This window comes from Leptodactylus fuscus, chromosome 11 (assembly GCF_031893055.1).
Source record: "Leptodactylus fuscus isolate aLepFus1 chromosome 11, aLepFus1.hap2, whole genome shotgun sequence".
NCBI classification, from domain to species: Eukaryota; Metazoa; Chordata; class Amphibia; order Anura; family Leptodactylidae; genus Leptodactylus; species Leptodactylus fuscus.
The window spans coordinates 61,508,776-61,523,056 of record NC_134275.1 but is presented as its reverse complement, the minus strand read 5'-3'; the positions used below and the strand labels follow the sequence as shown (position 1 = coordinate 61,523,056).

Below are 14,281 nucleotides of genomic sequence, written 5' to 3'. Positions count from 1 at the left end.
TCTACTTACACTTGCTGAGCTAGGCGTGCATGTATATAGGGAAGTCTGCTCTCCTATGGGAAGGGTAAGCTCACAAGATTTAGGAAATAAAATAAATTAAGGGGTAAAATAAATGTCCTGGTCATGTAATGGCTGGAGAAATGGCTCAGTACAAGACTCCGCTCTGACAAATGTGCTGTAATGAATCATCCACCGCCTGACCAGGACAGGATTATATCTCCTGGAAAGATCCTACGTGACAGCAAGTCTCAAAAACCTGAATTATTAATGAGCTGTGGTCTGTATGAGCATCACCAACACTATTGTATAGATGGCCGCCCTATACACATTTATGGCCCAGGGCTATAAATGTTTTATTGGCAGACGTCTGACACCTGAGCCCACCAATTCTGAGAATAGAAGCCGTGTGATACTAGCAAGTATATACCGTATGTGGTCAGCCTCCATGATTATGAATGGGAGACGCCAAACAGCTCGGCCCGCTCACTTGGCTCTTCTTATATCTGCCATAGTATTAAATGGAAAATGACCACCTCGTCTCGGTAATGGGCTTCATGTGAGATCCCCACAATGTGGTCAGTTTAAAGTTTCTGATATTAAAGGCATTGTCCATTTTAGACAAATGTTTATATAACAAAAAGTTCTACAATTTTCTAATATATTTTCTGTATCTATTCCTCCTGGTTTTCTAGATCTCTGCTTGCTGTTGCCCATTTGTAGGCACTTGAAGTAAACCAGTCCATGGTCATATGATGGACCCCCCCATGGTTAAATGATATACAGCCCATGGCCACGTGATATACAGCCCATGGCCACGTGATATATAGCCCATGGCCACGTGATATATAGCCCATGGCCACGTGATATATAGCCCATGGCCACGTGATATATAGCCCATGGCCACGTGATATATAGCCCATGGCCACGTGATATATAGCCCATGGCCACGTGATATATAGCCCATGGCCACGTGATATATAGCCCATGGCCACGTGATATATAGCCCATGGCCACGTGATATATAGCCCATGGCCACGTGATATACAGACCATGGTCACGTGATATACAGACCACAGTCACGTGATATACAGACCACAGTCACGTGATGGACACTTCATGGTCATGTAATGGATACACAGGTGCACAGTTCATTACCAGGCAGATGTCCGATTTAAAGTGCTGTGATGTCGATCACCTGTATGTTCATCATGTGACCGTGGGCTGTATATCACGTGATCATGGGTGGTATATCATGTGACCATGGTGTGTCTTTTATCCACTGGAAGTAAACAAAATGAGAACAAGCAGAGATCTAGAAAACTGTGAAGAATTGATACAGAAAGTATATTGGACTATACAAAATAACACTTATATTCTGAAACTGGACAATCCCTTTAAGAGTTCACACATAGGACAGATATGATACTCTTGAACTAGACTACAAATAACCACCACATATCTGTAATGAAAAATGCGTTAAACTTTTGTAGAGGATATAGCTGCTTAAAATCTGTGGCACGTCTACAAGCCACATGACGGACCTTGCAATGTGGTTGGGTTCCCTCCTCACGGTGCTCATGAGTACCATAAGGAGGGAAACCTACCATAGTGCAAGGTCCCTCATGTCGCTTGTAAACCGTGCAGTAATAACTAAATCCATACAGTGCCCCCCCACCCCCTATGACTGTCTGAGCAATGCACAGGACACAGCTAAACCTGAAAAAGTCCTCTATGGGCTTGAATACTTCTGTAGTGTTTCCATACAGCAGCACTTAGTGCGCGGTCAGGAGACTATATTACAAAGCTCTTATATTCCTGAAAGGTTTGTCCGGCCGATTAACGTTTGTGAAGCAAGCGGAGAATGGAGTAAAATAATAAAACCCCCATATTTATTTATTTTTTTTAACACATTAACAATTGTGGATAGAATACGGTTCCATTCATTTCTATGGCCCCATACACACTCTGGGAGCTATGTTTTACTGGTCCACGCTAGGGCTGAGGGATCGGAAAAGATCGGATCGGGTCAAGTAAATTTCAAGATAGCGATCGGGTTCCGATCCTGCCTAAAAAAGAAAAGATCGGGAACGGAATTCCAATCCCGATCTCTCAACCCTAGTAGTTAGACAAGTCAATGTATAGTAACGGAGATGTAGCAGGATCTAGTATACGGCACAGCAGGGAGGAAACAGAAGAGTAGATACTATCTACTCTTCTATCTACTCTTCTGTTTCCTCCCTGCTGTGCCATATACTGGACTCTGCTACGTCTCCATTACTGCACATTGACTTGTCTATCTACTCTTGGAGATGTAGCAGAGGTGAGTATACTGTAAAGCAGGGACGAAGCAGAAGAATAGCCAAGCACAACTCGTGGCAGCCCATAAGCTGCTACTTGGAGAAGCTGGGAGCTTGAGTTATGCGAAATGTGACATTTCTCAAAAAAGATTTTCTGTGTAGTGATTAAAAAAACAATGTTTTATGGCCATTTAAGTGTTCCCTTTCTCTTTCTATGCATTCTAAGAACTTCTACGTATTTTTTGGTAACTTTTCATAGCTTTTGAAATTGATCTTAGAAGAAAAAATCCCATTGACTTGCATTAGGATCGGAATTGGGATCTGGGTCAGCTGAAAAATTATCAGAAATCTGATTTTAAAAACGATCCTGAAATTTCAAGATCGGCTTAACCCTAGTCCTAGTCCTTTCCCCCTTCTGGACACACTGGAAATGCTGCTCTGCCACTCGCTAGTCACAATGGTGACCTTTCTTAGCCAATAATTGAACGAAACTTTGTGTGTGTCAAGAGGAACCAGAAAGTAGAGACTGGCAGCAAACCCTTAAAGGATAAGAGGTGACTGGTAGACCCTATTACTCATCCACCCTACAGGGGCTGATATCCTTTACACTGGCTTAGTAGATGTGGATAAGCTAAACCCCAAAATGCTCATGGTGACGCAGCTTTCAGGTGACCTATGCTATTGGACATAGAGAATAAGAACGATGAATCCTGGTCAACATCCTATCCATTTTTGTCTGGGTTATTTTGGGAGGGGGAGGTGAGTTAGAGCCAAGCATATGGTATATATTTGCATCCGTTTGCAAAGTTAATATTACAAAAAAACCTTCCCTGACAGATGCACACTGTATATAACCAAATTAGATAACCGATTATATACAGTTGTGTCCCTTTTATTGAACATTCTGTATGTGATCAGAGTTTGGATAGACGTCTATGGACAATGCAGCCAACCCAGTATGGACCATTTGCAAAACCAGGCAACACATTTCAGTTAAAGTAAATTCTCTTAATGTGAGAGACTACAGAGCAGGTTCTCTTGGTGCTGTATAAAGGGGTATTCAGTTTTTTTTTTTTCCAAGTTACCTAATTCCCATATGTTGGGGGTAAGTGGCTGGTGTGTGGGGTGATGGATGGATAGATAATTGTGCTGAAATTAACAGAAGTGAATACTCAGGAACAGTGGGGGCTACAGAAAAAATTCCAACTGTTCCAGAATCGGTGGAGCAGGGTTGGAGGTGGTAAAAGGTCCTCTCTAAATAACTGGCATATCCCTTTAAGGCCTGTAAAGTCATCTGGAATATGCCAAGAAATAGTCTGAGCAGATATATCCAGCTATGACAGTTGTCTGAATGGATGAAGAAAACAAGGGTCTTCTTGGAGGGTCTTACTTGGCTTACGGTGACTCTAAGCTAAAACCTACGATAGTTTACTTTGCTCCAAACAGTGAAAATCTTACCACTCCTACACGTAGTCATAGAATCTGTGACAAGGAATCCATCTGCTTATTTGGATGTGAAATAGACTGATTCATGGCCTTCAGTGTCCAAAGGGATCCTTGTGGTATTTTAATCCTATAGGAATGTAGAGGTAAATATCCCATCTGATGGGATTTTCAATGTGTCCATTTGGAACCATAATAATAAAGGCAGAAATGAAACGGATAACAGCTGACAGCTCATAGCCATGTCCATTGCCAGTAAATGGAGAGAGACTTGCATGCCATGTATAGGTCAGGGAGCGCTCCTGATAGTCTAGCTGGGTGGTGAGGAACGCCCCTCCTGACCGTACTCGTCCATAGACTTGTACTGGGGAAGTGTTCAGCGTCATTCCTGGACGGTAAGGTACGCCCCCTCTGACAGTACAAGGCTATGGACGAGTTATGGTTAACACACAACTTTAGAAATGCAAATTTTTTATCTGATTATATTTACAAAAATGTTTAATTTTTAATGGTCTACAAATGTAAATATGGCTAGCTTATGTTCATGGGTAAACCCCTTTAAACAATGACTCGAGTATATTTAGAGTAAGTTCGGGAAAGTAGTATTATGGAAGTTTCCGCTGATTAGTATTTCTGCAAGTTTGACCTTACATTGTGAGAGGCGTCTTGAAAATTTCCCTAAGGCTAAAGTCATCCTGGACAAACATACGTAGCCTTAGACAGAAGTGGGTGATTTTTGTTGTTACTCATCTGCAGGTTTCTCTGTGGATTGTGAAGGTGGAAAGTTAAATGAATCATGGGCATGCTACAGGTTTTAGTCATGGCGTGTAGACAACAACTCTTTAAATCTCATCTGCAATGCTGCCACTGTAGACCATATTGGGTTGTCTGCCATCGACGTAATGGCAGCCAGCGGTTTACGATTACCACATGTGCTGCCCCAGTCTAAGGGAGCAGTGTCGGACTGAAGCTCCTTGGACCCACCAGATAAAATTGTTCAGAAGGCCCGCTCTTCATCCCTAGGGACCCTATAAAATAGACCATAGTACCCCTGAAACTTGGCTTTCTTCAGCTTGACCAATTTTGTACAGGACCACAGGAGGTTGCTCTGGTAAAACAAACATACGAATAGCCCCATTGAGGGGCAAGGAGCTTGATTTTTGCCAGGGAGCAAGGATGTCTTGAGGATCTACAACTCATAGGCCAGTTTTATTATGGATGTATTTTTACTTCTGCCATTGTTAGACTAGTCCACTAGAGAATCCTCTGGTAGGCCCAGAGCCTAGAACAATAACTGTCCATATTTGAGGGGCGCCATGATCTATTTGCCATGGGTTGCTGAAGAGCCCCAGAATCATATCATGTATTAGGCCCAAGGAACATATCTGACACTGCACATGGTAGTCCTTCTATAGCTGTGATCAAAGTAGTATTTTTGCAACACCTAGATGCACCATGGATCTTCTGAACCAAAACTGAAGTGGTTGTGCTGTTAAGAACACTTATCCCTACTATTGTGTCAGGGGATAAGTGTCTAACTACTGGGAATCTGACTGTGTTTTTTTTCCCCCAGCAATCGGGGGAACGGAGACTGAAATTCTTCCTTAAGCCTCCTTGTGAATGGAACACCATTGTGCATCTGTATATGACGCTGCCTTTACTTCTATGGGGTGGCAGGGACTGTCATCTCTGGTAGTAACTACAGCCCAATAGCAGTGAATGGAGAACTGGTCATACATGTGAACTGGTGCTTCATTCAGAAGGCTACTTTAGGAGGACTCTTGATCCCAGTTCTCCTGATCGCTGGGGGACTTGGTAGTTGGGTCCCAGCAATCCGACACTGTCCTATGTCCCCATCCTATTAAAAAGCATCAATAACTTCATGATAACTTAGGTGTATGTTAAATACAAAATCAAATAATTTCCTGCTCCTGTGACAGATGAGAGCAATGGACTGAAGTGTGAGCATACCCTTACTGAAAATTCTAGCCAGTTTGTGCATAGGGAAAGAACGCTGTACCACTAAGCTATACATGATCTAGATCCTTCATGTCTTGCCCTCTATTGCTGTTTATATGCCGGAGGATATGTATATTCTGATATTTATACTCTGGGACCTGAATCCAGTTACAGCTGAACATAAACATATTTTACACATTTCAGGACTCCCGGCCAGCGCAGGCTATGGTAGAGATTGTAGCTTGTTTAATGTGACTAAGCTTTGCCAGAACTTGTTCTCCTCTATCCTGAAATGCCTTCTGCTCTTAAAGTTAAACCTCTACTTATATCTCACAACCACAAGACGCTCACTTCAGACTCCCATATGATTATATTGCTATGGTTGACCATCATTTATTTTTATCGTGCATCTGGTCTCCTTGCCTCCCAAATGTACACGTGTATAGTCATTCCCTCACCACGCCATAATCTAATGAGCCATCTGTATGTACAGTGTAATTCAGGCTACAGAGGACACAAAATAGCTTATGGATGGAAAATGGCACCCATCACCGGGGTACAGACCACCTTCAAGTACAATAATATCTATTTAAAGGGAGTCGGTCAACAGAACCGAGCATATCAATCCAGTCCCGAAGATAGGTAGGTTAAGGTTACCTGAATCCATTGGGTTTTTTTTCTTGGAAATCGGTGCCTCAGTTGCCGACTTATTGGTAGGGCCAAACATGTCTTTCCTCTACAAGATGCTCCTTCTTTCCCACTACACAGTAGACAGGCCTTTCTCCAGTGAGGTCCGAATGAGCTCTATGGTTCCACCATCATCAAAAGTCATCAACTGGCTATGTTAAAGATGTATCGTGTACAGTATGTTGTATGTTTTAATTTAACATGGTGGTTGATATTTTTACTGATTTGTAAATATAGTTAAAACGCTTATGAAATGATATCTGTACTGTGCTACTGTGTTCGATACATCTTCGAGGAAGCCCCCACTGTGCAAACAGATGACGCTTTATGTCCTTCATTGATGGTGGAACCAAAGATATGAGCTCCATCTTTTTGGACCAGCACTCGTAGCGTTCTATGCCTTCAACATGGAATTTTCCAAAGTAAATCTTGGTTTGTGCATAACTACCACACACTGTGTTTGCTTGTTTTTACCATAAGGTAAGATAAGATAAGATATGGTAAGATAAGGTATGCCTTTACATTGATGAGAATAAAATATGGCTATATGGAATAGTTGGACGAAGTTAAATATGGTCCTCCATGATAAGTTGGCTAAAGTCTTCCTTTGTTTTGTTGCCATCACCATTTTCTTTCTCCATTGTTTTTCAAGCAAAGAAGAAACTTGACTTGGTCAAGGATCCACAGTATGTCTTGTGTAAAAATAAAAAAATGACCCTCAGCTTATAGTTATTGTATCGGTCAACTAGTGCCTAGGCGTGACATCTATCCAAGACTTAGTTATACTCTATCAATCTCACACATGGTTTCCCATGTACATATCATAGTCACAGAACAATCTATAAACGTTTGATGGAGGGTCACCTATAGGAATCCATCTATTAGGACAATAAGAGTCTTCTGTAACTCTTCCTATTACATCCATATACAAACTAAATGGACAGGTAGTGATTGGGAGTCTTCAAGAGTTTGGGACCGCTAAATAAAGTTGCTCTAGAAATAAAATGAATCTGTAAAATGGGAAAAATCCCTTTAGGGTGAGGTGACTTGTTGCAGAAAAGCTGGACTAAACCTCTTTATTACATATCGGGCACAGTGCCGTACATTACATAGTAGATGTGTCTGGTAAACGGGCCATATGACTCATAAATGTGACATCAAAGGCCTGGGTTGGAAGGAGCACTAGATCTCATTGAGTAGATATCACCTGTACGTGGCCACCATGAGGTGTACAGAGACTTATTAGACCATGTACGGTCTGCTGGGAATCCTAGAGCAAGTTCTGCTTTTCCACCAAGGAGGAAAAACATCACAGGCTAAGTCGCAACCTCTTCTTAACAACTGATCGGTGGGGGTGACCGATGACAAACCCCTACAGATCTGATATTGATGACGTATCCTAAAGACTAAAAATTCCATTAAACCCCTATTAAGTCAGTAGGATTTGGCTTGACTAGGATTATTTAATAGTATTCATACAGTCTGACAATATGTAATTGTGTAACCTTATATAATCACAGAAAAAGATGTACAATTTTGTAATTTATTGTCTCTGTTTTAGGCTTTCAACATGAGTTACGGAGAAGACGACTCATATGGACTTTGCCTAATTTTCCACCACTTAACCATGTTATGCCAAGATTGCTTCTAAAATATTCTATGGGTACAGTTAGAATCCGCAGAGGATTCAGCAGAACATTCTGGAGTCTGGGATGGGAAACTACAGCAATACTACCTGCTCCATCGATGACTCTTTCAAATACAACCTTTACGGAGTGGTTTACAGTGTAGTTTTTGTCCTGGGATTGATCACAAACTGTGCTTCCCTCTGTGTCTTCTGCTTTAGAATGAAGATGCACAATGAGACCGCCATCTACATGACCAACCTTGCCGTGTCTGACCTACTGTTTGTATTCACGCTTCCTTTCAAAATATTTTATAATTTTAACCGGCATTGGCCCTTCGGAGACACCTTGTGCAAAATATCAGGCACGGCATTCTTGACGAACATCTATGGAAGCATGCTTTTCCTTACGTGCATCAGTGTGGATCGATTTCTAGCAATTGTCTACCCATTCCGTTCTCGAACCATTAGAACACGAAGAAATTCTGCCATAGTTTGTGCGGGGGTGTGGATTTTGGTGCTCAGTGGAGGTATATCGGCATCCCTGTTTTCTACCACCAATGTGTCCAACACAACCACCACTTGTTTCGAAGGTTTCTCCAAAAACATCTGGAAAACCTATTTGTCAAAAATTACCATGTTCATTGAAGTGGTGGGCTTTCTTATTCCCTTGCTCCTCAATCTAACCTGCTCCTCTTTGGTTTTACGGACACTGAGGAAGCCGGCAACCTTGTGCCAGATTGGAACCAACAAGGAAAAAGTTCTAAAGATGATCATTGTCCATATTGCCATCTTTGTTGTGTGTTTTGTGCCGTACAATTCTATCCTGTTTCTTTACGCTTTGGTACGCTCACAAGCAATAGCCAACTGTTCCATTGAGAGATTTGCACGGACAATGTATCCGATCACCTTGTGTATCGCGACGATGAACTGTTGTTTTGATCCTTTTGTATATTACTTTACTTCCAAATCTTTTCAAAAGTCCTTTAACATCAACCCTCTAATAAAGATGGATAACCTGTTCAAGATCGATTCCGCAACAAAAATGGTTCTGCCGGTAACACAAGAGGAACTAACTGAGCAAATGAACATTAACAATGGAGGGGATTTAATGTCAGAGTCTAACTTTAAGGACTAGCGTTCTATATATAATGGTGTAAATTGGGACAAAATCTCTCGAATGGAACTATAATTTATGAAGGATGCTTTGAGCAACGTGGTCAGTATTATAGTTGGAATAAATATGTATAAAAATAGAATTTTTAATTTAAATAGATCTATATTGTCTGGTATACTGTAAAAAAAAATCACAAAGTTTTAATGATTTTGTGTAAATATTCATGAAGAAGTATTGTAGATGTATGTGTTTTGTCGGCAATGTTTCAGTATTTACACCATTTGAACGTGGAAAAAAAAGAAAAAAAAATAACTAAAAAAAAAAAAATATTACACTTAAAGATATGGCGACTGCTCCTATTTATTGTGCGCTTCCTATTCAAGTCTTAAGAAAATTCAGTATGAATCGGTAAGTAGGGTTGAGCGATCGGGATCGGATCCTGATCGGCGATCAAGCAAAATTCACGATCGGGATTGTCTGGAAAATGATCGGAAATCGGATTTTAAAATTGATCCTGTTCAACCCCAGTTGTAAGGGCTGGTTTACTTTATATCCGGCCAGTTACTGAGGTCCTGGTTATGCAGTTATACAAGATTTTTTTGGTTGTTGGTTTTTATTAATGTGAAATGAATTTTAACTTTGATCTGAAGCTTTTTGTATACATTAGGCTAGGTTCACACCCGCACCTCATCTACGTTCAGAGCTTCCGTTCCCAAATCCGCTTAAATGCAGGCAAGAATTTTTCTCTTCAATTTTTTCTGTCTTTTTCGGGCAGAAAATTGTCTGACTTCATTATAGTCCGTGGTCACTGTGGGTTTCCGCAGGTTATCAGTTTTTTTTTTTTTTTTTTTTTTTTTTTTTTTAGTGGGTTAGGTTTCCGTTTGTCAGGTCCCCAAGCAGACCCAACAAATGGAAATCTGAACACAGGTGTGAACTTAGCATCAGATGTACATTGGCCAAACACACCAATTTCAACAGGTTCCTTGGACCATCAAATGAGTAAGAGAGTCTCCTGGGATTTCAGCTACCCAGATCTATTTCAAGCAGATAAGCGGAGTCTGGATTTCTGGAATCTGCTGCCATAGTTTTGGGCCAGGCAGTCTAGAATCAAATCTACATATCCCTAGTACTGTTGATAAACGAGTTACCTTCACCTTGTATTCTCTCCCCTTCTACATTTATGGTGGCCATCCACATTCAATAACTAAGGCTGGGTTCAGATGGGGTTTTTTGGTCAGGATTTTGACACTGACTCCGTGTCAAAATCCAGCTGATTCAGCCGTGGACATCTGCCTCGTGACACCTCCCTCCCGACTAGGCCCATTCATTTTGGCCGAATCCAGAGCGGAATGCTGCAACTGGATCGAAGGCCGCTTCCGCATCAAATTCCGGACTAAAAAAACTCCGTCTGAATCCGGCCTAATAGCTGAACGCTTGTTCACTTGGTCCACCCAAGGAGTCTTGTCTTCTCAATGGAGAGCAGAATAAGAAACAACCAGACATCTGGTGTTGGCTAATCTCCTGTGAGAACAAAAGACTAGGCATGCTGAACTTTAACATGTCTGATCATTGTTTCTCCATAGTTGGCATACTCAAGATAGTGGATAGTCCTGACAAAATCAGTGGGTTTGCTAAATTGTGGAACAGCTATTTTTTTATTGTTGTTGCAGATTTTGCTGCGGTTTTTGGAGACGATTGAGCTGAAGGAAGAATACTAAGTCCTTCGTAGAGCTTTCCCATTCCTTCTGTAGCCACTATTAGGTTTGGCACCAAAATCCACAGCCAATTCCGCAACAGAAAGTGGCATTTCCGCAACATGGGGCCTTAGGCTGAGGCTCTACGGGACGGAAACGCCGTGTTTAAGTCACTAAGGACAATGAGAATAAAGTGGACATGGGATTCGCTAGAAAAGTAACTTGACTAAGTTGAATCCTAAGTATTTAAAAGTTAATTATATATGCAAATTAGCATTTTAATAGCACACATGTATGCTAGTCATGTGACAAATTTAATAAACGTAAGGCAATTTGCTCTATTTTTGATGACCCTTAAATTCAGGTATTTTTCTTTTGATGGCCCTCTATATTCCATGACTCTCTCCATTTCGGAGACCCAGGACAGATTTTCTGCCATTTTGCCATCCAGCCAGATAAATTCTCACTGGAACAGCCTCTGCAGTCTTTCGCCATGGCGTGGCGAAGTGTGTAATTGTCTGCAGATTGCCATTCATTGTGCGGTGTCAGCCTGAGACTGAAAGGCTGAGGTCTCGGAGGAATATCAGGGCTAAAGGAAAGTCTCACTAAAGATTTTTAGATTTAATAAACCGCACATATTACATTAGTTTTACTTATCGGCTGTAGACGTTGTCTGAGATTCGGATTATAATGAGATTATTAGGTCGCCTACATAAGACCTGCTGTAAGTAACATGTGAATGTCATTGGAACAGGCCATAGGACGGCTCACAATTATATTATTGTCACTTAAAGCCAAACTAATTGATGGCCTTTGTAGAGGAGACCAATAATAGATCTGTCACACTTGGCTGACTTCTTGCTGTGTCCTTCAGTTGTCTTACAATAGAGCTTCCTGTTGTGTTTTCCCCCCAGGAAGTCATATGTGCATAGGAATATTAATTCCTCCTAGAGTACAATGTCATATTGTTAGTAATTCTGGGAATCTGAGAAGTCTTGAAGCTTTATGTAGGCTACTTAAAGGGAATCTGGCATGTTGAAATGGGGTCTGGTCTGCAGGTCGCATGTTATAGAGCAGGAGGAGCTGAGAATATTGGTTTATAATTTTGTGGGAACAGACTAAGTGCATTTTCTCAATATAAAATTTACGCTTTCTATGTCTTGGAGTCCAGTGGGCGGTCCTATGTGGTGACTGACAGCTATATCCATCGAACCTACTTATATATCCATATATCTACTTATTCTTTCTATACTTAGGACACACAGTGACTGTTATCCACTGGGTGCCCACTGGACTCACAAGCGCAGAAAGAATAGGAATGGTAACAAATATGTAAATTAGCTCTTTGGTGCACCCAGGGTGTAGCTGTGACTATCAAAGAAACAATGGTTGCTGTACAGTGGGAACCTATCAGCTTTTATGTAAGGACATGGTGGTAGACGTGGTCATGACCCCTGTGCACCAAAACATTTCTTAGCATGTGGGTTACAAATCTATTTTCTCTGTAGGAAGATTGCACAAAGACACATTCTGCCCCTTTTGGGTAGTATACCTCATTGTAAGAGATTGTTGACTGTTAGAAATGCTTCTGTATTGCAAGACATTTTCTCTAGTTGACAAACTTTGAGAGGGCACATTGTGGGGCTGAGACAAGAAAGATGGTCGTCCTGACACATTTCCAGCCATCTAGGGCATTCTGATGGCGGATCTGGGCAGCGTGAAGGATTAGCCCTTGGATTTTAATAACCCAATCCTTTGTTTGATGGAATCTTCCATGTGAGGTTATTGAGAACATTTTCATGTTCAGCTGAGCCCAAGGGTACATGTGTATAGCGACGTTGGGAAAAATAGTTGAACTGACCACTATCTGATGATTATGGTTTTTAATGACCAGTTTTCTTTAATTTTAGTAAAATGTCATAACTATAATTACATTGTAACTTATTTACATACATAATAGCTGAAATCTGTAACATAGTCTGGACTGCTAGCCAAATGCACCCTGAGAAAGCAATATATTAGCTAGGAGCCCCGCCACTATACATTACCCTTTTATGTCTCTAGGAGCCCAGATAAAAGGAAGCTCATGTGGGATACCAGTCTCTTAGATGCTCGTACTCCATGTTTACCCTGCTGACGCGATAATGAAGAAGCTCGACAGTATTTCAGATGTCATCTTTGTCTCTTTCACAAACACGAGCCATATTAAAAGCATCCACTAGAGAACCAGCTCACTGCTACGTCAAGTGCATTATAAATACAACTCTAGGGACAATGAATTAGATCTCCAGTGGAATAATATATGAGGTAATGCAGGATCAAGGGGTAGTATTCATAAACTAGACTGTATGTATGACACTAGTCACTCAGACTGTCCCTAAATATCCATAGGAAGTCTTGTACATCAGCGCATCTTCCCGCTACATTTCACCAATATTGTTAGCCAAACAAGCTGATTTTAGAAGGATGGCCAACCATGTAATGTGTTTTATGGACCTCACAAGCAAATTTTGGGGAAATAAGGCTTGGACGTATTGAATTTTAATATGCCTGATCCATTGGTTCTTGGAGGAGACGAGCCAAGGTATGTGACAGTGGCTTACTGACTCTCCATTGAAAACGCATGCACACTCAACAAAACCAAGCTAATATGTGTGTGAAGGCATTAGAAGGAATGGCTGATGGCCACATAAGTGTGCAGACCACAGCCATCCGAAGTGTATGGCCAGTTGAATATACAATATGGTATACTACTGATCCACAGCTCTATTTCTTACGTATCCCTGCCTGACTGGCCATGTTTTTGGGATTCTCTTAGTATTGCAGTTAATAGAATAGAATTGTTAAAGTATCAAACTTTGACTCAAATAGCTTTACGTTATTACACCTTGGGGGCAGTTAATGCCTGAAGTTGAGGGCATTGCCTTATAGACTCCATTACTAAATAAATTAGGCGAGGAAGCCTAGAACTTCTATTACTCTGCACAGTACTAGAGACTAATGACCAGTGTCCCAAGAGACCAGACTTTGACCACTACCATTAAATACTACTCTTTGCATCTTTCAGTAGATACTGCTTAACTGATTCCAACACAGTTGGAATACTTTCTCTAGCCCCCACCGTTCCTGAGCAATGGGTGCTGTTATGTTATTCAGGCTCTCTATTGTCATGTGGGCAATCTTGGGATAGAGAAGATAGCCTGGGACTGCCCACCTGACACTAGACAACCTAAATAGTATACTGAGTGCATCACCGATCTCTCAGGAATGGTGGAGTCTAGAGAGAAAAATTTCAACAGCACCAGAATAAGCGGAGGGGCACCTAGCGAAGGATGCAAAGAGTTAGAGTTGGTTTTGGTGGTGAAAGATATATAACCTTGTAAATCTACAGCGCTAACAGTCATTGTGACCCGCTTTACAATGACATAGACAGTAAAGCATAGCAGATCTCTTCTTCTAC

General features: G+C 41.3%; 1 protein-coding gene across 3 annotated transcripts in view; it reads left to right on the top strand.

The window, feature by feature from the left end:
* The window catches only part of LPAR4 (lysophosphatidic acid receptor 4), a 169,930-nt gene extending 160,549 nt beyond the window's left edge, over nucleotides 1-9,381 (top strand). For all 3 annotated transcript variants that reach the window (XM_075259005.1, XM_075259004.1, XM_075259003.1), the window contains exon 2: nucleotides 7,948-9,381. In XM_075259005.1, the coding sequence (XP_075115106.1) occupies nucleotides 8,099-9,148 (1,050 nt within the window). In that variant the 5' untranslated portion in view covers nucleotides 7,948-8,098 and the 3' untranslated portion in view covers nucleotides 9,149-9,381. The remainder of the gene's footprint in view (nucleotides 1-7,947) is intronic.
* The last annotated feature ends 4,900 nt before the right edge of the window (nucleotides 9,382-14,281 follow it).